This window comes from Columba livia, chromosome 2 (assembly GCF_036013475.1).
Source record: "Columba livia isolate bColLiv1 breed racing homer chromosome 2, bColLiv1.pat.W.v2, whole genome shotgun sequence".
In the NCBI taxonomy this organism is placed as follows: Eukaryota; Metazoa; Chordata; class Aves; order Columbiformes; family Columbidae; genus Columba; species Columba livia.
In genome coordinates, this window is record NC_088603.1 from 70,799,947 (window position 1) to 70,826,089 (window position 26,143).

At 38.4% G+C, this 26,143-nt stretch overlaps 1 protein-coding gene across 2 annotated transcripts; it reads left to right on the forward strand.

Annotated features, from left to right (window-relative positions):
• Positions 1 to 1,497: 1,497 nt before the first annotated feature.
• On the forward strand, positions 1,498 to 23,037 carry LOC110366284 (UPF0500 protein C1orf216 homolog). Of its 2 annotated transcripts, XM_065052437.1 has the most exons (4): positions 1,498 to 1,722; positions 12,803 to 12,900; positions 19,004 to 19,084; positions 19,667 to 23,037. In XM_065052437.1, exon 4 carries the CDS (start codon positions 19,692 to 19,694, stop codon positions 20,193 to 20,195), a length of 504 nt encoding a protein of 167 aa, XP_064908509.1. In that variant the 5' UTR covers positions 1,498 to 1,722; positions 12,803 to 12,900; positions 19,004 to 19,084; positions 19,667 to 19,691; the 3' UTR covers positions 20,196 to 23,037. The 2 variants fall into 2 exon arrangements, with proteins under 2 accessions (XP_064908509.1, XP_064908508.1); XM_065052436.1 differs by lacking the exons at positions 1,498 to 1,722; positions 12,803 to 12,900 and having other exon boundaries at positions 18,119 to 19,084.
• The last annotated feature ends 3,106 nt before the right edge of the window (positions 23,038 to 26,143 follow it).

Below are 26,143 nucleotides of genomic sequence, written 5' to 3' on the forward strand. Positions count from 1 at the left end.
CTCTAAAACATGACACGGTGAACTTCTGACTTTGCTGAAATTAGCGGCGAAACATGATGAAGAGAGGATTTCAGTTTATAGTGTTGAAAGAAGAATGTCATCCTTTATGCAGATTTCCTAACCCTTCCCATACACTTCCATACCAGGCTTGATATTAAAGTTGACAGGATGCTTTAAAAAAACAAACTGTAGAAAGAATAATTATTGATCTTTTATGTTAACAGATTTTCCATAAAATAATACTGGAGTCCTTTATTCATTATTTCACAGTGCCTTTCAAACTCTGCATTTGAATAATAAACAAAAAACAAAACAACAACAAACAAACAAACAAACAAAACTAAAGAAAGAAGCAAACTCTTATTTCCATCCCTATTAGAGAAGTTTGCATGTTGGCTAGATGAATCTATTAAAATATTTCTGTTCTAATCTATTCTATAGAATCCAACTCCATTCAAGCAACCACAAGCTTTGGCATTTATTTCAACAAAGAGAAGATTTCAGTGTATAGGTGTCTTGAGTCAGATGTGTAAAAATACATTAGTCTCATTATGACCCACTGCTAGGGAATTTGGACATACAGATGTTTTAGTATTGCCTAAAGTCCATATCAGCCTACAGTCTGGTCCTGCTTATGTAGATGCATCTTGCTTTCTGCCTTCCATGAGGTCTTTAAGAGAAAGAAATTAGCAACCATCTGAATTTAGCTAATCTCTGTATGAAACCAGATGCAAGGAGAATCACGGTTTTACTTTCTCTGTTTTTTTTTTTTTTTTTCTTAATTTGGTCTTCATTTGTGTTTTTTTTTCCCTAGCTTTTTTTTTTTTTTTCTTCCCTTTTTTGTGCTAGATCTCATTTCACCTTTGAGAACAAACCTAAGTCCAGGTAAATAGCTCAAAGTTCCATGTTTCATAATGAGTGATCCACACAGCTCAAATACTAACCTCAGGCACAAATGGCAGAAAGTTAAACTTGTTCACAAAGAGTGGTAGATCTTAGATCTGTACCTGCAGAGCTCTCTACTGACATATTATAGTACACCATGTTACCAGCTTCTCAACCAGCATCCAAGATGGCAGTAGCACATTTGCAGTACTTAAAAAATCCACAGTATCTGTATTTGCTAGCAAGACTCAATCCTCTTTTTTCCTTTGAATCAGACTATGTACCAGAATAGGCATAAGTGACCAAACTGTGCTCATCCATTGCCCACTCTTCCCAGCCAGTATGAGCAAAAGATGAACAAAGACAATAAGTAAAGCAAGCCAGTTTTTGCATCATCTCTTGGTGACCAAAGCTGATGGCAGAAGCCTGAGGCAAACCTATCAGAATGTGTAGCTCTATGCTATCCATGACCAAGGCTCTGCAAAGTTATCCTGAGACAGTAAATTTTCTGCCTCTGTTTTCTTATCTTTGAAACTTCCTTTGCAGAGTTTCTTTGAGTCCTTTAGCTGACAAACCTTTCCTCAAAGATCAGTGTTATAGTAATCAACAACGACATCTTTGTATCCTTTCTAGGTACAGAGGGCTGCATGGCCCATGTGAAGTGAGTCCTGAAGGAGCATTGCAGAGGGATGAGGAGAAAGGAGGGATGCTAGGGCTGAGCAGCAGAAGGGATGCCCCAGCCCTGTGTGCTGTGCTGATACCCACCTGGTAGATGTCTTCGGTAGGAACAAAGTAGAACCTCTGCTGACAATTGTCACCTGTCTTCTGGATGATACTGTAAGTAAACAAGCAAATACTTAGATATTGGTAACTGTTGTCTTCCCTTTTTGTTCCTTTACATCCATGTGCTTGTGATTACTGCAAAAAGGTGGCTAAGTAGAGGGTGGGAAAAAAATCCTTCAGAACGGAGGTCAGTGTATGAGTATAATTCATATAGTCATTTGTAGACAGGTCTCTAGTGTCTGTCATAAATGCACTAATTACATTGCTATGCAAGATTTTACAGTTGCTGAAACATTTACAGTAAATTTTGCAGCTAAGACACACAGATTTTTGCTTTATCAGGCCCATCAAGTAAATATTTCAAGAACATTTACGGCTGCTTTCTACACTGATGAATCCAAACAACTCTTAAACTAATCTGGTGAAATCCATCCTGGAGAAACGTGCTAAACCAAGCCTGTATTTTAAAAAAAGCATTTGATCTCAAAATGTTCCATGTTTTTTACGTGTATTGAATAATTTCTGTCCCCGGGGCAGAGAGGTTTGTTTACTTATCTGAAAATCCACGTTTTGCAGAACTGCATCAAGCTACAGACTTTTCAGTTCTCTGATGCTAGCATTCAGCACCATGTCCAACAAAAGGCTGTATGTAGCCAGGGACTGCTTTGACTTTGCAGTTGCTGGCCTCAGTTGTCTTTACAGTAGTTTATGTGAATGCAGAGCTGGGAGCAGTGGTATTACACCAGCTGGACCCTTGCCCCTTTCCAGAATGGGCGAGGGTTGACACAGCGTCTGATATTAAACTATCTCAGATGATTCTATCACTGAGAAAATCCAGAAGGAAGCTGCGTCCTGGCAGTGCCCCCCTCGCTATGCCCTTAAACACTGCTGAAGTCCTCTCTTGATGGAGAAAATGAATCAGAGTAGAAAGCTTTTGGCCATCTAGAGGTGGTTATTCTCACCGAGTCTTCCTGGGAATAGAAGTGTGGCCCTCCATGTATTTTTATTTTACTTCAGTGAAAATATCAGGTTCAATTAAGAAAGAAGTAGTGTTATAGAAAGGGCGGGGGGGAAGGAAGCAGGTAATAAACCAGCAATAAAATTGAAAGCAAATTCAGTTTAGAAAGTTTAAATGCTTCCACACATCTCAGTTTCACTGTAGAAACTTGACAGTCAAATATTAAACAGTATACCATCTCACTGAATTTTATGTCATTATAGTAACAATGTTATTAAACTTGATATGGTTTTATTTTTAATTTCAATGAAACATATTTCCTGATCTTTTCATAAAAATGACCTTTGGGAACCATAGTAATCTAGATATTTCTTTATTTATCCTGCTGCATCAGCTACTACTTCGAATCAGAAGCTATATTGGAAAGCATATGAAAGCCCTTTCAGGGTACTGTAATGTTACTGTAATGTTAGATATTTTATTAGAATATATTTTAGAATATTTTAATGAGCTCTCTTTTATTAAATTACTCGATTTGTTACTGTGAACAAGACAGTGTCAGTGGATCTCCAATCTGCTTTTTCAGAGATTGCTTTATATTATTTTCCTTCTTTTCTGGAATTTGACACCTATCTTTTCTGTTTCGCAAACTTTCTTTGTGACACATCCTTTTTACAAAGTAAAAATGGCAAATATGTATATATTACCTACATGAGCCATTCATCTTAAAAACAAAACAAGCAAACAAAATTCGGATCGCTTTTCATTATCTGGAAAGAATATTGCTAACAATTTCCACTGTTGCTTGAATGTTACAGGTGGTTGTAGTGGCTGAGAACTCTTCAATAGACAAGAAGTTGTGCAAGACTCAGGAAAACTTCAATTCTGGTCTTAACCTGGTCTTCTCATTGACTTTCTGCACAGGACTGTGAAATTCATTGATGGCAAGAGTTTTTAAAAACAGAGTTTTCCAAAATACCTCAGTTTGGAGTTAATGAAGATAGTAAGCGTAAAGGACACTGAAAGCCTTATTTCTGCTTCAGCAGGCTTTGTGAATGCTCTGAATATTTGAAAATCAAGCAGTTGTCTAAACTGGACCCACAAACTGCCAAGTCTCAAAAAAATCACAGGCATCTACTGAGAATATGGAGTTAAATTATTTTAAAATCATGTCTCAAAGGAAACCCACTCCAGTATTCAGAATGTTGGGAAAATGGTCAGAAATAATTTGTCTCATTTTTGAGCATTCATAAAGTGAGAAGAAAAACATTAGAAAGCAGAAAAGAAATAATCCCATTCATACAGCTTTCAAAGCAGATGTAGGTCAGGAATAAAAAGGGATTGCATTCCACATGAAGCATTTCAATACAGATTGGAAATAGGAATAAATAATAAATTCCATATATACATAAAAAGGAATTCTATTTTCTCAGAATCGCTGTATTAATTTGGAAAAAATATGTACTAGAGTGACAGAACAACTAGGACCATTACTGACTAAAATTAATGTATGACTCCTCTATTTCTTTCTCTACTGCATTTTAGGATGTAGTGGAATTTAGTATCAAGCTAAATCTAACTCTTATTTCTGATAGGATCAAGGAAATAATTGACTTGTTGCTAGGATTTTTCTCCACAGTTGTGTTGGGTGACCACAAATGGAATTTACTCTATTTGAGTTATGACTAGAAAACTGAATTTTTTGAAAGAAGATAAAATAGGACAAATTTTTCCTTCACTTACGTTATATCATTTCCTAGAAGCCCCTTTTGGTGCTTAGGATCTCAGTGGTGTCAGTGTAATAAAAGGAAAAGTTAGATCTATGCTATTTTCCTCAATGTATTTTGACATCACTATATAGTTTTTGGCAGGGGTCTTCATGAGCACAAAAACCTAATTTCATTTTACCAGCCCTAGCATCATCGTTTGATTAAACCTTACTTAACAAGAAGTCATTAGCTTATTGCCAACCTAAGATCATTGGGACAGTCAGATCAAGCGAGGAATTTGGAGATCAGAGTTACATAAACAGTTGTAAATACTGTTCTGCAGAAATGCATCTGAAGATGTAAACCAAAACTAGTCCTAAAACAAACATAATTTTCAGATAACACTATGCACAAATCATGGTATGTCAGATCCATCCAAAAATAAGTGCACGGGTCAAAGAGTTTTGCACCTGCTTACTCTGGAATTAAGTTCAGCCCAAGACATCAATTAGAGTAGGCAGGGCAAATGTTCAGCTCTGCTAATGAGAACACAAAATGCTGAAAATCAGTCCTTTTTTTTAGAAGAATGGGCCAAATGCTGCCCTTGGTTACATTCCCAGGCCTCAGATAACATGAGTATAATTGAAAACAGTTTTGGTTCAATATTTCTTGTATTTTAGAAGCTATGGAGCAATCAAGCAATATGACCTTTAGTGGTCCACCAAAGAATCAAGTTCTGCTCTGTATGGGATCCAGACTAATCAATATCCTATTACGATCACAGCCTGTTTTTTTTACAAGTGAGACATACTGGGAATAACCTGGACAAAACATTTCTCCCTGCAACAGCTGAGAATCAGCAGATTCACCGACTATTAGCTTGTTAAATGTATGCTTTTCACTAAAATGACATGGAAGTTTAAGCTGTGTTGTACAGCATGGTACAAATGTGCCTAATCTTAACTCACTCAAGTGCTCCTTATTAAGCCAAATTTCCAAACAACATCCACAAAGACCTGAGAGTTTAGAATGCTACATAAATTCATGTAAATAAAAAAATAAATAAAAATAACAAGCTCGATTAACTTCTCAGGTGTAATAGGGGTAAAAAAAATCAGAAGCATGGGATAAAGTCAATATTGGTACAAGGTCTAATTTTTCTCTAGGACAATAGAAGACAATTCACTGAAGGAAACCTGAACCCCATTGAGAGCCAATGACTTTCCACGAGCCACAATATCACCCATTGGTTTCAAGCAGCAGGGTGACTAGTAGCATCCTTGACTGGAAGGAATGCAGGGTGAAATCCTGCCATTGAAGTCAAGGGCACCTCTCCAGCCCACTTCACTGCGGCCAGACTTTTACTTGTGAGATCAGTGCAAAATAAGGGTGGCACTGCAGGTGTGTCTGAGCACACATGTTGACAACTAGAAGGGAAAAAAGCACTGGATCTGTCCCTATTTTCATAAGATCCTGTCCAAGGAAGCAAAACCAGCATGTGTCCATGTGCACCCAGCTGTATTTGAATTCAAGAATAAGGAGGAAAAAGCACAAACCCTACTTTGGGTACATTTTTTCCTTCAGAATAGGCTTGTTTTCTTAAAACAAAATAGCCAGCAGCCCTGTTATTATTATAAAATCAATAATGAACTAATTTCAGGTCATAGTTGCCCTTTTATTTTTAAGACACCCATTTTTATGGTAAGCAGTGCCTGCAACTAAATCACTGAAGAGCAAATTTAGTGAACTTTCAGGTCAGATTAACAAACCAGTTTCACTTGTTCACACTCAGCTCCCAGTAAGGCTTGCACATATGTGTTTTATTACTTAAAATTATTCTGCTAGCTATCATGGTGACAACGGGCTGAAGGATAAAAATGCTATGTCACTCATGCATGGGCTGTTTTGTAGTGAGCAGGGTCTATGAAGTGGCTTCGGGAGGGGTGTCCAGGTGGGGGTCCTGCAATGCCACATTCTTGTCACAGTGTGGTGCTCTGCAAGGGGACAAACCCATCCCGCAGTGCCACGTTACCAGTGGGAGGCATGTGGGTGTCTTTGATGTGGGAGGTCTGGAGCAAAGCCACTTGTGTTGTGGGTATGCAGCATGTTTTGTGTTGCCCTTATTAGCTGTGCTCAGGGTGAGGAAAGAGGTGGAAAAGTTTGCTGCTCTGTCTGTGGAGATTTCAGATCTCTCTAGAGGCCATGTGTTAGATTTTAGGAAGTGAATTCGGTAAAACTAGATTTAGGAGGATAGAGCCCTTCAGTGAGTTTGAGCTTTGAGTTGTCTGCAGTAGCTACAACAGGCCATGAAGGAAACCTGGTGAAGACTTTTTCTAGAAACTTCATGTTGCACCATATTTAATATGCCTTTCCCTGGATACCTGTTTGGGTTACGAGTAGCTAGGGCAGCAAATAATGGAAGGGAAGGGAATCCTATTTGAACTTGGTAATGTGCTAAAGAATCTGTATGAAACCAGTTGGTTGGTTGGTTTGTTTGAGGTTTTTTGGTTTGGTTTTGTTGTTTTTGGGTTTTTTCCTAACCTTTTCAGCTGGCTAGGAAATCTGTAGTATATCATTCTATTTTGCATTTACCTGATCACTCTTTGCCATGCTAATGAAAAAATAATGATACTTGACTTGCCTGTTTAGGAGAGGCAGGAGTACTTTTGTAAGAGTGAGTGGAATTTTTCAAGAATGTTTTAAGTCCTGCTGGAGTCAAAACCATGTATCTTTAAGACCATGGCTTGAGACCTTGTAAGCAAAGAGCTAACACTGTATGCATCCTTAAAACTGAAATAATGAGAGGTCCATAAGTGTTGTGGCATGGACACATTGACTCTAAGTATCTGAATGAAGCTGACCTTTTACATACTAATGTTCCATTGCTGCTAATAAAAAAAAAAAGCATTTTTTCAGAGATGGGAGTAGAAAGAAATATTACTAATACTTTAGTAAGATCTATGCATTCTAGCTGCAATGAAATGAGAAAGGTCAAATTTTCTCTCTTGTGTCTTTTTTTTTTTTTTTTTTTTTAGTATTCTCTATAACTTCTCACTCATCTTTGTTGTACTAATGAAATTAAGATATCCTTCATGATATAACTGTGAGCTGGGGGATCTAAATTACCTTCATCTGGCATCATTCCAGTATACTATAAATGAGGTAATTGTCCTTGACTATAAAATTTGCATTTTCAAGACTTAATTGCTATCATTACATCTTTTTGTAATTCTATTAATTTAACTGAATGGAGCATTCAGTTTTATGGTAAAAATTTGCATTAAAACATTGTACATCTAAATAGAATTTTAATATTTGCGTCAAAAACTCAGTACAGTTGTCCCATAGGACCCAAATAACTTCACAAGAAGAGACTAGGAAGCGGCTGCACTTTAGGTCAACAAACAGGTTTCCTTTGGTGGATATTAATAGAGCTTTCTATAATAGGCATCATGTGCTGAAAATCACTCCTGCCTGAGCACCGCAAAAGTATTATTAATTTATTAATTCCACATTATAATTGTTAACAGGACACGTATTTGCCCAGATACAGCATAGGTAGGATGTATGTTTGTTCTGTCTCAGAAGGATGCATGCCAGAGAGCTCTTTTTAATGAATCATGCCTTCCCTTTTCGAGTCCTTTTACTCTTTTTAGGCTATATGTTTTGCTACTGCTTGAGAAAGCACTGAATACACAAGCAACACTTTCTCTGCAGTCTTACGTGTGCACATAGTCATCTAGCTAAGGTCCCCGTGCTATGAAATGAATTAATTGGTCAGTATGTGAGTACCTGCTAGGAAAGTATTTCTATCTTGTGCACTGGACCCACTTCAGCCATTGCATAGTTAATACTGTGTAATCTGTTAGACTTTCTCAATTTTTTTGTCTTCCTTTCTTCATTCTTTTCTGGCAACTTGGTCATGCAGAGACTACGGATAAAAGGTTAAAGCAGTATGAGGAATCTGTTCAACTGCAACGATGCCACATGCACTCTTTTTATATGTGGGGCCTAGTGGTAAGGCAAAGTTGCATTATGAAGTATGCACAATTTGAAACCAAGTCCATCTCTTTGCAAGGGATTTACGTAGCATTTGGTGGAAGGGGACCTCATGTCAGTTCTTTGGAGGTATTTAAGCCACTTGATTTCTAGGGAAGCAGACCTCTTTTGGGTCTGGGGTCCCAGACTTGGCCAGGTACTGTAGGTAATGACAGACACATGGATCTGCAGAAAGTATTCCACATTGGTCAGAAAGGTCTATGCTATTTTCCATGCTGTGTTAATAAATATAATTGAGTCATATAACATAGTATTTACAGAAATAATCAAGCTAGATTTGTTTTATATTGAATGTGTCTGTGTTTTTCTTTTGAAAACATGGGGTTTTTTTCAACATGTGAGTAATATTTCACAAGAGATAAAGTCTGCTTGTGACAGAAATCTCATTAACTACTCTTAATATATGTTGTATTTACTGGACTTCATAATCATCATGTAATTAAGCTTCACAACTGGCTTGTGAAGCAGAAAAGATGAAGGATGTCTCCATTAGAGAGATTTATGGCGTGGTGAAATTAAAGACAGATTTCTGAAAACATATAGGTACCACTCTTATTGATTTCAGTGCCTAAGTACTTCTGAGGGCCTGATGCTCTTACAAAGCTGCTTAGTGGGACACTGGTGCCAGGCTAGACCCCAAACTGGAAGTACAGGTTGAAGCCTCTATATGACATCATGATTTCTGGGCAAGTGCTGCAGTCATTTTGCCTTCTGTACTTGTATCTTGCATGTGAACCATGCTTTCTCACTTTGGGACCATGTGATCATTCAGAATAGGCTGGAAATGCAACACAAAAGTGATAAGAACAAGTAACCCTTCCTGTTTCTTCTGCAGCCATATATACAACATTTCTATAAGGGTCTGGGCCTTTACTGGAAAAAATTTAGTATTACAGACAGAGGAAAGGGCGGCTAAGAGCTCAGTGCTGAATCTCCTGGTCCTACAAGCATCAGCTCTGCTATGGTACTGGAGTCTGCTGTATTGTTCCAGGCATGTGCACAGGGTAAGAAGGTTCACAGGGTATCTGCTCTGCACAAAGACTGAATTTTTTCCACTTCAGGGAGAACCCTGTGTATGTTCTTTCTTAACGGGTGAATTTCATTTGATGTGAACATTATGCTAAGGCTGAATTTCTAGGCAGTTTATATGATAGTGCATTAGAAAAAGAAAACAATAGCAATAATAAAAAAACCCAAATCCAAAACAAAATGCATATTCTTTTGAAAAACCCAGGTCTAGCTGTTAGTGTCAATTATTTCAAACACCTACTGACTTTTCTGGCACATCTATCTTATTGAATCTTGGAAGTGATTTTATGTGCTTTAAGCATTTGATCACATAATCAGCTTCTGCAAAGCAAGGCAAAGCATCCTGAGCATTATCCTGGCAGATAGTCACATCAAACCTGACACAGAAACAAACATAAGCGAACAATTGTTGTTAAAACACATTGCATCACTTTGCATGCTAAAGCATTTGCTCTGGTAATCCACCATGCTGACATGTCCTTCTGCTGATGCCATCTGAGCAGGGACTGCATCCTTAAAGCTGACATGTGCATCACATTACAGCAGTGATTTTGTTATATATCATTGGCATAATGGATATTCAGAAGAGATTCATAATCTTGAAAGGTGGCTTGAATCCACAGATCTCATCCATGTTCTGGTGACTCAAAGCATTTCGGAAACTCCTTTTATATCGTCTCGTGCTGGCTTGGGCAAAGGCAAAGTAAACAGTTGCCGAGGGCAGCAGACTTGGGAAAGAGGCAGTCCAGGTCTCGTTTCCTACTCGCTCTCTGCTGACGATGACAGGAATACAATCCTCCAACCTGCCTCTCCACTGTCCTTTTCTTGAGTTTAATTCTTGAGGAAATCTAAAGACATCTTTTTACCTTCTCCCAGTCTCTTTTGCTCATTCTCCTTCCCTCTAAAACTCCTGCTGGTTTCTCCTAGTTTTTCTCCTTCAGGGGGACTCCACTGCTTCTTACTTGCACTGTTTCAGGGCTGAGGGGACTCAGCCCTCCCAGACTCACACCTGTTTCTGCAAATAACTATTTACTCCTCTTTTTTTGCTGCCTTTGCTGGATAGCCTCAGCCAGCCTTGGGTTTATGGTAGTGTAAGCTAAGTGAGAAATGTGCAGAAATGTGTAAAAGTGTAGTAGGTCATTTGCCCATTGATAGCTACTGCTTTAAAAGAGCTTTTTCATATTGGGAAAAGGGGAAAAAAAAAAACAAAAAAAAACACCACATATGTGGAAATCTTTGTTGTATTGCTTATGATTCATGAGATTAAACGAGACAAAAGTAAGATGGTGTCAGCAAGTTACTGAATCTCTGGAAAGGTGTGGCTTGCTCTGTTGGTAAGGTTGTTCATGCAATGAAAAATTAGAATGCAGAATTCATTGCCATGGGACGTTACAGAAGCCAAAAGGCATAAATGGCTTCAAAAGGGAATTAAGCAAATAATTCCATCAATGACTATTAAACACAGTTATCTAGATGCAGCATCAAGCTCAGGAACCCCCTGAAACAGGGGTTGTTGGCAGGTATTTGGCTGTCCCAGTGCAAGGACCACCCTGTCCACTGACCAAGAGTTACTGCTCTGTGTTAAGGCTGAGGTTTCAGTCTGTCTCAATAGTATGTGCCTTGTGGTTAAGGTGCACTACTGTGAAGTTAGTAATCTCAAAGTCATGTCATTTGAAAATGAAGGTAAAGGAAGCCTTATTCCAAGTGGCAGTTTCTCCTGTCTGTTTTGAAAACACTTTAGGATAACATAAATTTACCTAGATTAGGTGCCCTGTACTTCTCTTATGACTTGTACTTTTGTCCAATGAGCTGGTGGCTTTGTCCATAAAAATGAGCAGAACTCAGAAAAGACTGTTTTGTTCTTCTGAGAAAGAAAACAAAACCTTGAATAGTCTGTGTGGGTGTTGTTCATTCATGCACTGTGTGTTCTTCCACACAGATTTACTTTTCCCCTGTCTGAAAGCTTTGGATTGCCTTAACTTGCTCGGCCTGGCCAATTCCACCTCCTTTTGGTGTATGTGATACACCCTCACTCCCTCAGCCTACATTAAAAGAAGCTGCAAGATGTCCCATCCTTTTAGAATGACAAAACAGCAAGGAACTCTCTGGAAGGCTTCTTGCACATTGTTGTATGTACAACTATCACACATAAGGGAGCAACAGATCATTCAGTCATTTGTTTCATTATTTTTGCCTAAGAAAGTGGAGTTCACATATGTAGACATTTATTTATGTATTTGCTGCACTTGTTTCAGATCCCTACTGGCAATGGTTGTTATCGAGGGAATCTTGAGAAGGGAAGCAGGGAACTGTGAGTAATTTGCCAAGTGTGAGGTCAAACACAATGTTTTTGCTTAATGCTCTCAAAATCTTAATTAGACAATACCCCCACCAAGGGTTAGGATCTCCTCTGGAGTCACTAAAATGGTACAAGTGGTGGCTTGGCAGAGGTTTTGGAAAGCATGGGGAGAAAGCTTGCAAGGTTGCAAACAATACATTGATAGTAGGCAATGATTTTGCTCTGTGTTCTTTTAATGCTCTTCAGGTAGATGCCAAGGAGGCATGACTGAGGGTAAAATTGTGGCCTCGTGTCTCTAGAGTTAATGACTGCTTGCTAGGGTCTGCTGAGTACAAGCAGGATTTGGGACTACATGTGCCAGTGGGGTTCTAGCAGGACCTTTGCCTGGGGCTCAGGGAGGTTCAACAGTGGTTCAAGGTTCGAGCAGGCAGAACTGCCAGAAACTTAAGTGGTACAAGGAAACGTTACCTAATTTTAACATCCAGAATCTAACTATGTTTGCTGTTTCTGCAAAGGATGTATTATTTCTTCTGTTCAGCCTGAGACTTCAGTGGGATTGGTATCTCAGACTCTTCTTTCTTAGCCTGTCCTCTGTTCAATCAAGTAAAAATTGGACTCCATATCTCTTCTTCCTTTAAGAAATAAGTATCTGTAGATTCATATCTCTAAAATAAACCTCCAAACCTTTGGAGGCTTATTTTTCATTAATTGTATGTGTCTATCTTTTCTCTGTTACTTTCTAATCTCTTAAAAATTTTACTTACAGGAAAGTGATAGTATTTTAGCTGATAATTCTGCAAGTAATGAATTGGACTTTGACAGACACTCAGCAAAGAGCCTCTGGATGTAAAAATGAAGTTGCTCATGTGAAAGAATTATCTGTACTAACTACTAGAAGCAGGCTATAAAAATCCAGGTTGCTGGGCAATGCCTACATTGAAAATTAAGAACATGGTCAAGTACAACAAATCCAGTGGTCCATATGTCTTCTCTCCCTTTTGGAGTGTGTTAATTCTGCTGTAACTGAGATTTAGATCAATTACACTACATACTGCTGAGATGATGGTTTTTTTCTGACAGACAAGCTTGTATCTTACTCACTCTCATCCATCTTGACCACGCTAACAGTTTCAAAGGCATTACAGAATGAACAAACCTGACCTCCTTCTCAACCCCAGGTAAGCTTGGGGAAAGTGTTTGGGTTTTTTTGTTTGTTTGCTTGTTTGTTTGTTTACTCTGTGTTTGTGTGTGGACAACACAGATGGTAGGTGAGCCTATGTAGACACTATGAGTAAAGCTGGATTGCTTTGGATATATGCAATGGTTGATACCCTGTTTCCCTTTTTGCTCCAAAAGATACTTACTTTTCTACATGCCTGGACACTATTTAAATTGACTTTTTCTATGAACTTTAACTAGGGCTTATTTTTGGAATAGAGCTTATATGTCAAGCATCCTCAAAAATCCTGAAAAATCATGCTAGAGCTTATTTTCAGGGTAGGTCTTATTTTTTGGGAAACAGCGTATGTAGGCAAAACCACAGTGGGCTATGCACCATAGTGTACTGAATGAGAAAGTAGAATTTTTGAGAAGGTGTTTGTAGATGCAGTCTTTTCAGTCCTTGATATTGATCTGTAGAGTTAAGCTCCTTGTGAGTCAATTTAAGATTTGCAGAAATGGTTAGGCTCAAACAGCATGAATGCGTACAATTTTTATTTTTATATTTTCTTCCAGCTGCTTGATCTGAAACTGTTTCTTAACAAAAATTTTTCCACTAAATGCAATTTTCTTAATAGTCTCCCCTCATACCATTCTGATTTAACAGCTAAGGCAGAAAATGCACAACATTTTTAAAGCACTTGATATTGTTACTTTAAAAAAAATGCACTTGTCTTTTGGAAAGCTCTGTAAATTCCTTTTAAATTGTGATGAAACACCAAACGATTATTTGTCTATCCATTTGTGGCTTAGCCACACTTCCTGAAGTTTTCCTTCCATGTATGTGTTTGTTTGATTTTTTTTCCCTATCTCTCACAGTGCTCTGTTTATTATTCTTACAGCTTAAAGTTTTCTTCTTTCCTAGCCATTGGTTTGTCAGTTATGATCAGGTGTCAAAATGAAAGCAAACATAAGCATCAATTATCAAAAATTACACAGTCTGTTTACCTATTCCTTAGCAGAAAGGATTTTTCACTCAATGCATACCGGATGTGAATTGTAACTAGACACGCGAGTTGTCTACATACTCATTTTCACATCTGAAACCTAACAGCTAGGTTGGGTAATCCAGTATTTACCTCCTAGGCATGGAGTTCTTGCAATATATGAGCAGCACTTTTAAATCTTTTAACGCTGGAGGTTATTCAAATATATTTCAAGCACCATCTTTTCTGCAGGAAGAATTTTTAGTCACTTTTCCATAGGAAGGCTGTAATAACATCTCAGGTTATACGATCTTCCTACTTAAAATTCTGTTGCATTTTTTTCTCTTCCCCTCCCACACTTTATTTTTTGCTGAACAAAATGATAGGCAAAACCGAGATTTGAAATAAAAAGAGGTAGAAGCATCACACTGAAGAAAGCCACTTCTAATTTTACTGCCACAAAACATTCTTCACTTTATTATGGTGAAAAAAGTCAAAACTTTTCTGATATTTTAAAATTTCCTTTGCACCTAATATGTAAGGGAAGATATTTTTTGCAATTTAGCATTTTTTTCAGTTTTTAATCAGATTTTCCTTTTCAGTACAATGGTGGTGACTTTTACATAAGTGTATTCTCTCCATTGAAAGAAGAAACAATAAGTGAGGTAAACTGGCAGTTTTCAAGATTCATGGGTTTCTTTGAAGTCAATATAAAGATTTCTATTTGCCCCCTTACTAGTTTGCAGAGCATATGCTGCAGACATCTTGATCATGCAAGCCTTTATGTGACCACTGGCAAGCATTATTAACCCACTTTAGAAATGGAAAGAGTTTGCTCCTCATTGCAATGTGCTGACCCATTTGATGCCCATTGGGTCTGCCCAATACAGATCTGTCTGCCCCAATGGGTGAAAATCAAACAAAATCCCAGCTACATGTGTTTGCCTGTGGGTCCTCCCTTTCCAACTTGTCCTCTGTGCCAATGTTAGTTGTTTATTGTGTGAGGTGAAGTAGATCTCTGAGTTCACAACAAGATTTTAGAAAGTTCCTTGTGGCTGTTTCAGCATAACAACTCAGCTCATGGACCTGTTGGCAGGAATGTGGACTTAGACTGGTTTAGGCATCGATGCCGTTATCCTTTTACACAGTTAACGGTTATTCAAATCATAAACCACTGCTTTCCACATAGATGGTAGAGTGAACAGCTGCTGCCTTGAGGAAAATCAAAACGTTCTGCTTTTATAAGATCTTTATAAACCCATATAAGTATATTTTTCATTTTTTCTCCCTGGGAATATTTAAGGCCAAGCAAGGTTAGGAGTAGGGCTGCCGGAATATTGCAGTGAGAGCTGTCATCTAGCACTTCCTAGTGTTTGGGTCACTTTGGCACCTCCTGTTTTGAGATTTCAGATCTTACAAACTCAACTCAACCTTAATCTGAACGTTGTCTGAGCTATTCCTTCAGATATTTGCACCTCTGATAGACAGTTCTGTTAAGAGTGGCAGCAAGCCTGCTAATTTTTGCCAGTCATGGCAGATTGTTTTGATATTTTTACCCTTAATAAAAATAACTTGACTGGAATCCCTGGATTTTCATGTTTGAAGCCATTGAAACTTTCCCCACTGGTAAAATCATGTATCCACTCTGCTTTTTCTTAAAAGCTTCCAGGTTATCTGCACACTTGATTGCACTGCAGCTCTGTACAGATACCTAATTTCCTTCCATCTGAAAGCCATTGAGATGTCCCATTGTGTTTTTCCTGCCACTGAAATATCTAGAGCACTTCTTGATATCATCAGTAGGCTGCACATGGAGCTGGGCTCCATTTCTTGTTTCTCTGCTGGTGTAAAAGGAATGCAAAAATGCCCAGGTGTGGATGAGGGTGAGAGGAGAATGGCAATCCCTGCATGGCCAATGGCCTCTTGGGGTACCGTTACCATCCAGCATAATGCAGCGCAGCCTGTAATAACTTGTGTCTGGTTTGGATATGGAGGCAGAAGAAAGGGAACATATGACTTTCTTCTATGACTTACTGCCTTGTGAAAGGATTTTAAAGAATCTTTGGGGAAAAATTTAGGCCTCAGATGCACACATATGGATCTCATTGATTTCACAGGAGGCCATGTGAGTGTGTACATTAACAGACAGAATAAGGCTTTTCATCTTGAAGAGCAATTAATATAAAATATGGAATTACACTACTGTGTAATAGGATATTTTTTTTACTACTTTGTTAAAAGTACTCCCCAAAGTCAAATACAAAACAACATAGCTTCCCAGGCCATGGTTTTACAACAGATCTTCGCCAATACTTTTCACCTTCTAATGCTGTTCGTAAGTATGTTTGGCTGTTACGCTTTGAACTCCAGTGAAACATTTCTACTTAACAAAAAACAAGACCAAGCATCTTCCTGTCCTCGTGTCTGTCCACACTGGGGCGTTATGATTAGCAGAGAAAGGAGAAATAATTGTCATCCGCTCTGCAGGGGCTATCCCATGACCATTTCTTCCCTGCTGCTGTTCGAGATACAACCATTACGGCTAAGCCCCCATTCCACCTGAGTCCTACCAGCAGAGGCAGACTGACAGCTTGGCAGTGCCTCCTCCATGGCCTACACATTCAAACTGCTGCAGTCACATCTACCTGTGAGTGGGTGGTTATAAAATGCAATGAACCTCAACTGGAGACATCTTTGCTGTCATTTTACCTACCTGACATTCTCAGTTTGTTGGACTGACAAATGCATTCACTGTGAAATCTGAAGCAGCTTTTGCCTGGAAAGATTCCCACAAATGTTGCCAAGGAAAACAAGTTCAGGAGTAAGCAAGAGACATTGAACAAAGTCTGCTTTTGACAGGTTCTCAGTGGGAACAGCAAACTCTTGCAGGAGAGAATACTATAAGGTCTTTTCAGGTCCTTTTATTAAGCTGTTGAATTGCAAATAAAAGGGAGCTAAACTGTAGGAGTCACTTCATCAAGGTAAGTGTCTCAGTCGAAAGAAGAATTCTTGTATCATCTCACAACAAGAACTTACATGTTTCAGTTGGAAATGAACTGTGGTTTTGTTCCCTGTTCCCCAGTCTGGCAATTACACAAGGGGCCTTTCTCCTGAAAGGTTTCCATAAGTCTCCCAAGCCATAAGACTGGTTTTGTTCTTGCTTTCGTACTTGAGCATCTCAATATTTTTGGCTGAAGCATTCAATATATATTCATCTTCAGGCAGTAGCTGAATCTAGAAAATTTCCATCTGATGCTCTAGGTGAGATTTTAGGAAGTTGCAAACAACTGAAGCGGGAGTAATAACAGAAATATGCATGCAGCCCTAGCCATAAATGGCACTTGAATTTTAGCAATAATAAATATGCATCTTTCACAGTATTCCTGTTTTGACTAATCTCTAAGTCCATGGACTGAATATTTTTTTGCTATTAAGCTTCATAGATTACAGCTGAAGTCATAGCATTCTCTGAAAAGCCATCTAGCTAAATGACTTTTGAGTGTTTGTAGTGGTACTGTTTAGCTGATTGTATCAGATGGTATTTATTCCATCTAGATCCACACCTATAAAAAATTAATATTATTTTTATGAAACTAATTTGGCATACAAAACCACTTTTTCATGCTGTCCTCTTCTCTTCAAACAACACTGACTGTAAAATATTGCTAAAAGAAGTAAAGCTGCAGAGAACTTTAAAAAACAAACAAATAAACAAAGTAGTATTTTGCAGCAAATTGCTACAAGGGTAGAAGTAAGGAACAGAATACTATTGCTGATAGAAAAGTATTGATGTAGCTGGGGACTGTATACTACCTAGCATCCATCCACTGTCCTCATAGTGGAAAGAAATGCCTGCAGTGCTTTGTAGAGGAAAGCAACCAAAACTAAAAGACTTTATGCATGTGCTGTATTACAATGAACCTTTTCAGTGTGTGATGCAGTAAAATCCCTGTTATCTGAATTCCATATTCTTCAATTACTGTAACTTGTGATTCAGATAAATGGGAATCACCAAGATACAAACTTGCAGAGTTTATTAACTCACTGGATATTAATATGTTCCTAGTATTATTTATATAATCTGCAGCATGATCTGGCACATAAACACAGCAGGTTTAGTTTATTTTACCAATGCAGTGCAAAATATCTACTGCATCAGAAAATACATTCAAGTTAGACCTCAGGGTACAAATCTGAATTTATGTTAACTGGGCTTCATGAGTTCAGGGTTGGAAGTAAATCTTAACAGCTTCATCGGAAAGAAAGATAGTACAGATGAAAAATAAGAAATTATTATCTGTATTGCAGTATGTAGACACATGGAGATAGGATCTACCTTCATTCTTTTCCAGCTCCAGGAAGATTCTAGATAGTATTTTGGATTGGTTCTTTCTTTTATTTATATTAGCTGGGTAGACTAGAGGAAATCTTAGGGCAACTGGAGCCCTGTGGTAAATTAACTGAAGTAGATGCAGATAGATGATCTGTGAATTTCCTATCTCTGAATTATGTTCCTGGCATTACAAGCAAGAGAGGATGCTGAAGGTAGCTCTTCTGAACATCAAAGGTGCAGATAAAGTTTATTGTTCTGTGAGATACTTTAGCTGGATGTAGAGCTGCTTCTTAAAGATTAGGCCAGCTTAATTAAACACACATGCACATTAGGCACTTAAATCTAAAGCTTTTGCTGCCTTTATGCTTTGCATTTGGTTGATGCTGAAAGCTTGTTTCATGTTTTATTAGTGTGTTCATGCAGCTAAGGTTTATCCAAGTTTATTTTCTCTGAAGGAAAATATATGTACACTGGAGCCCAGAACTATTCATCCTATTTTGGATGCTGTGTTACCTCCTTGCTGACTGGCAGGGGCAAGAAGGGCTATAGATATTATCATTCTGTAGAATGAATGGATCGGGTATGTTCATTTTTGCAATGGGACAAGAAGTGTCATCCAACCCTGTTGTTTTTTTTTTAGTGCTCAAAGGTGACATAAAAGCTGGATGCCAGGGAGGAATATCCATTTGCAGAGGGGGAAGAAACCAGCCCTGCACTCCTCTGTGATTGGGACTGACTGTGTTGTTGCTGGGTGGAACAGTGTAATGCTGTTGCTGCTCCAGCACCGTGATGTTTCTGTTCCAGATTGTGCTGACTCACAATCAAGAAAACATGACACACAGACACAATGCACTGTAACTCTTTTCCTTTCCCCCAGTAACCTCGGTAAGTGTTTGGTTTCTTTTTCCTGTCTATGGCTAACGTAGTGTTAATATAGCCTTACTGTTAGAATTAATAGGAGGGGGAAAGGTAGTCTTGTAAATAAACTGGTAGCTGATAGATAAATTTTGGAGAGGGCATTTAAATGTAGTCTGCTGTTTGTGGTACATCCACCTCCCTTTAGAGCTGATCAGTCCTGGTAACTTGCCGATCTCTACAAACTACACTTGTTAGAGCTGTGTTCTTAAATAGAAGTGCTTACAATACCCATTTACAACTGTGTTCTGTTTAATTAGTCAGCACAGCCAGTGCTGCAGGGATAGATCACTTGCCTTTAAAGATTTGAGAATGTTAATAGTACAGTATATCATTTTAATTATTATTGGATTAATGTTGTGTCTCAAAGAACATCTAATCCAAATCACAAAAAATGGCCTGAAGTGACCCAAGGGTTGTGCTTTATTAGAAAAGTAATAGGTCCATTGCTTAAATATAAAAAGAGGTTCTTTCTTCAAATGTCACTCTGCACTGGGCTTCTGTGTGTATGTATCTGGAAATGAAATCCTCTTGCTTCCCTTTTGTCCACAGAAACTTTCTGTAATTCATGCAATAAATGGCTGAGACAGTAGGTGTAACACCAAGAGATGAAGAGGAGATCCAAAATAACAATGAGGACCCATTTCTGAATCGTGATGCTTTAACAACATCCTCTGGTTGCTCTGCCAGCTCTTTGTCAGCCAGCCTTAATGAAGACAAGGGAAGCTCAGCAGTGCCCGAAAGATTGTCCATCCTCTCCAGCAAGGCCATGGCCCACGTGACACAGGCAGGGAGCAATGTTGAGGGCAATACAGCCCCTTGTAGTCCGAGCCAAGCGATTTGGATGAAGACTGCAAAGGTAATGGAGACCTTAGAAAATAGGAAAAAGGAGGAAAAGGAGAAGTACCGTCTCCAGCTAGCCATGTACCGACGGCTTCTGCTGCTGCGTTCCATCAGAAGCTTGCACAAGCAGTTGGAGCAGCAGCAGGCCAGATTGCAGGAGTGCTATGGCACAGTAATAAATACCAAGAAAGAAGTGTTGAAACACATTCGCTCAACCTCGACCTCACCTTCGCCATAATCGTGTTGCTGCATGCAGAAATGAGCTTTGTAATGCCACCGGAGCCATCAGTGAACTGCTTGCATGCCATAGGGGTGGTGTCCTAATAACCAAGAGTACGTGCCCACATGTGCTGAGAGCACAGAGGGAACAGCAGCAGAGGCAGAGCAAGAAGAATTAGGAAGGTAAAGTGTTGGCTCCTGAATTTATCTGAAGGAAACCAGAGCAAGATTGTACCTGTGCAAGAGCTGCCTCTTGGTGCGCATTCAAAGCTTCAAGCTGAAATAGGGTGTTTGGATTATAGGTTTGTTAAAAAAAAAAAAAAAAAAAAGAAACTGGGAACCTAGTCTGAGACCTGATCTGTAAATGTGGTCAGATGCAAGAGTTACTGCCTGCTGAATATGTGATATGGCACATCTACCTTCTGCTTTCAGAGCTAACAAAACTTGAGCAAAATCAGAGTTTGTCCCCCAAGAATACCTGAATCTAGAAAACCAGGATATTTGAAACACTTGGGCTCAGGCTTTATTATGTCTAACTAGCTGCCTCTTTCACGAAACTGCTGAGGCTATTGTACCTTTGTGACCTCTGCCTTCCTGTAAAATGTATTCAGATTGACCAGAAATTATTGTGGGAAGGTAGGAGAGTTAAACCTGTGCACAGGGAGACAGTGCAACTGCCTAAGCCTTATTTCCTTAGGAAAGCAAGCTAAAAAGAAAGGCCTTATAATCTGGTATTACATTGGAAACCAAGACTGGCCGTGCCAGGGGAATGTTTGAGGTCTGCACAATTATTAAACTGCTGCTAACTCCCAGAAGCACTAGTGTCTGCAAATCAAGCATATTTTGTGCCTTACTGCTGTCATTTAATGGAAGTTGGTGACAATTAGCACTTTTTATCCAGGTGTATTAGACACGCGGAAAACCCTAGAGCACTGTGTCTCCAATTGCAAGGTTAGGATGCCTGCAGGGAATTTGATGTCAGTATGCAACAAACACACAAAGAAAATGAAAGCAAAAAGATGCAACTTTTTTGTATGCCTTTAAAAGGCAATGTGAGTCCCTATTATTGAACAGGAAATTGAATAGTTGAATGTGCTGTTTTAGGATCTGAAGCAAAAAAATAATTCACAAAGAAAAGATTCTGAAAAGCTTCCTTTTCTAGGATTTAGAGGGATATGTAAAAATCTGATTTTCTTCATATATTTATCTCCGATAGCGCCACCCTTCCTTTGCCCCTGTTGTTTTTTGTTGTAAATGTTTAGGTACATGAACAATCAAACTGGTTTTTGGTGTGTTTTTTCTTTATGAAAAACTAAGCCTGTTATTAGAAGTTATATGTTTCTGAGAAAAATGTGTTCTAGAAAGGAAACCTTTTATCCTCAGCTTTTTTTGTGCATGTACAGAGGGTGTGTGTTTGTGTATGTATGCACACACACATCCCTTTATACAAGAGGTTATGAAAGGCTGATTCTTCTTTTTCTGTTGCAGAAGCCAGGAAAAAAATCTCAAAATAATCTCTGCTGTCTGCAAGGAGTTTGGTTGATTAGATTCACATGCACACATCTGTGAGCAAGGTATTGAAGTAATTCAACAATTGAAGTGCAGCACAACATTGTCATTATTCCATCTTTATATTTCTGCGCACCCAAAATTATGGCAGTCCGCTGGGTATGCACAACCTTAGATGGGTTCATTCATCTCCTTGGGCCCTGGTGTAGCCTCACATGCAGCATGAGCCTGTAACTTTGCATGCAGAATTACCATAGAAACATCCTTGGCCTCAAGGAGATATTTGAAGAAGCATCCTCTGCTGCCTCATTTGGGGGATGTGGGTTGCCAGGGGCCTTTAGTGGGCTGTAGAAGAGAGCCGGGGATCGCATGTGGCCAGGAGACATTACTCCTGAGATCTGATCCCATCCAGCACTCCACTCAGACTTGGGAAAGCTGTTCCCTGTCAGTAATGCAGGTTTCCCAAAGAAGGCTTAATTCCTAAACTTACCTCGAAAGTAACCTTTTCTGTCTTAATATACCTGCCAAGAAGGAAGGTGGGTTGTGGCCAATAGGGCCATGCAAGGATTTGATTATTTTTCTTATTTTTTTGTACTTCGTGAAGTAGGAAAGCCTTTTTGTCATTGGTTAAGAGTAAATGTTCAATTAAACCAAATGCAAGCACGTTGTCTCTCTTGGGGAAAGAAGTGTTGGAGAAGGGACACATCTCAAAAATTTTGAAATCGAATGTAAAATTATTTCAGTCAAAATGTATACTCTTGTTGATTTCAGCCAACATTTTTTGTTTGAAAAATAATTATCTATCTTCTAAATTAAATTCAGTTTGATTGGTACTATTATGTCATTGAATTTTCCACTGAAATGAAATATAGGCACAAAAAAGATTTTAAAAAAGGCCTGGTAAGACAAAGTAGCTTTTTTGCCTTGGTAGCTGCTGGAGTATTGTCCTGGATTTGTTGCAAGAAGTGGAATGCCCTCCATTACTGCACAGAGCTACCTGTAGTGTAAAATTTGCATTTAAAGGTGACTAGAATAACAAAAAATAGTTCTCACATAATACACAGTGCAGCAATAGTTGAGTTTTCAGCCTGTCCAACTGCAAGTGCTTTGTGGCAGAATTGTGACAATGTTTGTTTTGTACAGCAAACACTTAATAAAATTTCTTGATCCCAATTGACATCAGTAGATACTTCTGGACTATGAGTATTAAATACCAAAAGATTTGTGCATGAGCAATGCTGTCTGATAGTTGGCAAGAAAATGAAGTCAAGAGTTGTTCTGTGTATGTTCACACTCTTTTCATGTAGCACTTTTATGGATACATGCAAAATAAATGTTAACTGAGGAAATAACTTTGGTCTTTTCAAAAATTTGTTGTTTAGCTGGTGATTCTAGTGTGGCTGCTAATAACTGGAGCAGAGCAAACCAATTAACAGCTACATGACTTTTAAAATTAATTTATTTTACAAGCTTGGAAAATGTGGCTTAACATCTATGTTTCTTTCTTTGTGTGTTTTAGCAGTTGAAAGGCAGTGAGAAAGTGCCAAAATGCCATGAGTAACCCATAGAGGTGTTTTCAGCCATACCAGGCAGAGCAACAGCCTCAGATTTAATAAAAGTGTATCCTCTCAAATTGTTCAATTTCCTTACATTGTTAAGAGCTTTGGTAGTTTGCATGAAGTTCAACTAAATTCCTTAAAAATCTGTATTTTTATCTGAACTCAAACCTCAGGGATTTAGTGCTAGTGAGAGGTACAAGCTTGAATTACTGAAATTTTATATCTGTACATAAGAACTCACAGGTCTTGTGTAGCATTTCAGTTAGTGAAACTGCTGTTCTGGAGACTGGTCAGAGATGTGTTTTTGCTGTTTCTGTAGTTGATGGGTATGACTCAGCCAAGATAAACAGCCCAGCTTAACATGTTCACTTTTTACCTCTTGTGATGAAGCCACATGTTATACAGGGGATTATTTCACTTCTTCTTTCCTGATATTTTCTTCTGCATCCGTCACATTCCCTATGACAATGATGATTTTACCAATCATAGCAAATTTATGATCTTGTGGTAAACTTACAAGCCATGCACTGCTAAATGTGGATCATCCTACATTGTTTTCAGAACTATGAAAATTATGGACTCTGGGCATGATGTAAGTATACAAAAGATAGATTTAAAGTTGAGGTTGTTTAGAACTCTGCTGGCTCATGAGTAGACTTAGTGAAACCCTTCAGAGTCCTTTTTACAGTTTATTTCTATAAGTGTTATGAATCTAGAATATAAATGCCTTGGGGTACACCTCATGCAAAAGCAGGTTTTGTATATGCTTGAATGGGACCATATTTTGAATGCACCAGGCAAGGAGTGAATGTTCCTCAGTCCTAAACCTCAGAGATTCAGAAGAGCATTAAAGCCAAAAGCCTGAATGGTAGATGGAGAGTTGGAGTGAAGGGGACTACAAGGAAAGATGGAGCTTGATTTTTAGTGCAGCATAGAGAATGGCACACTGGGCAGGTTTTTGCATGGTTAAAGGGGACATTTCTCTATTTCTTCCTCCCAAAATAACTCTTCTGATTTATTGGGCTAGATGTATGATAAGGGGTCTTGATGTAACTGCAGTATGTGGGAGTTGATATCCACCTCTGATGCTGACTCACTGTAGTTAATGTTGCCAAAATTTGTGCATACTACTTAGTTCCCTGACCTGGATTTTACCTAAACTGAAACATGTTGAAACAGAGTGTCCTGATGACTTTTAATTACATTTGAATGCAAACCTGGACTTTGAGGTGGAACACCTTGCTCAAGTCCTTTCTCAAGTTTAATGCATTTCAATCTCCCTGTGTCTTCAAGCAATCACAGTGTCTTGAATGGTACTAATCTTTGCCTTTCTGGCAAAACATTTCAAGATTTGGGAGACGAGGAAAAAGGCCTAGTCTCTTTTGCTGTTGAAGAACGGGGGAAGTAGTTGTTTGCTTTTAATGAAAATTTGTAGCAGGGAAGATGGTCCTGTGAAAATACTTCTGGAGTGTTCACTTAAATGTCTTGAAATTAACAGCAGTTTCTACAGCAATGAAACTAAAGCTGTGAACAAGTTTCCTTATTTTTGTTGATCATCTTCTCAGACAATTTTATCCAAGTCTCCAAAACAAACAAAACAGTTGCTTCTGTCTCTGACAAATCAAGTCTCTAAGTCCACAGCCCAAAGTGACTTCTGTGTGCGTGAGAGGCAAGGAATTCTTGAGAATCTCAATAAAAGTTACATTTTCCCTTTGATGAGTGGGGGTTGGAGAGGAAAGGGAGTGTGTGACCATTCATCACAGCTCCAGGCTCATTAGTACCCAGGAACTTTCTACTCTAAATGACAAAGAGTTTCACTGTCACCAAAGAGAAATTGCTGCTGACCTTAGACCTCTTTTTGGAAAATAAAATAATGGAGCACAGGAGCAGAGTTTGATATTTGACCGAATTCTACACAATTATCATGCATGTGTATATAATAAAATTAATTCTGTGTCTCTGCATTGTAGCCTCAGGCAAGCAGCGTACAATCAGTTTTGTATGTATAATAGATCACAGAGTTGTTCATGAATAATACAAATGCATTGAGCAGATACTAGTGAGTGAGGATGTTTGTCTTTGCATGGAATCGAAGTGAACATGTAATATTGTGATAATATATATTTGATGAATTCAGGTCTGACTTGCCTTTGCCATAGCCTGCTAATTCCCCGACAAGGGTTGCCACAATAATTGAGTTTCCAATAACATTATGATTATTTGCACATGATAATTTAATTGTAGGTATTTTTTAATATTGTAATAATGTAGATTTGTGATTATTATGCATTTGCATGCAGATTTTTATGGTGACTCGGAGCACATCCCTACATTTATAACTTAATTTCCTATATTATTGCATATATATTTTGGGATGAACTCATTAATGCAAACTAAAAAAAAAAAAAAAAAAGAGGTCTTTTTAGTCATTTTGCTTTTATTATAAATGGCTGAAAGCTTTACTCATTTCTTTTTTTTTAGACCAGACTAAACAAGACAATTGTAATTCACAGATGGATTAATTTAAAACAATAATGTAACTACAAATCATGGCAGATTTGTCTGAGATAATTGGGGTGCAGACTGGTACGAATTTTGTTTTACTGAAACAAAACTTGTTTAGATGAATCACCAAGTTCAGTAGGGACTGTTTTCTGTTCTTCTAGTTCCCCTATATAATGTGCTGGTGAAGTAACATTGGCTCAAAATTAATCAGTGCCTGTACACTGGGTATAACAACAGGGAGGCCTGAGCATCTGGACCTAACTAGATAATATTTCCTAAGCAGTATGCCCAGTAAGAATAGAATTAGCTATACAGAGTCATGACACTAGCGGGGCTTTTAATCAGTTAATTTGTCCATTCTGGAAAGAGGCTGGTTGCTTGCCTGATAACAGCC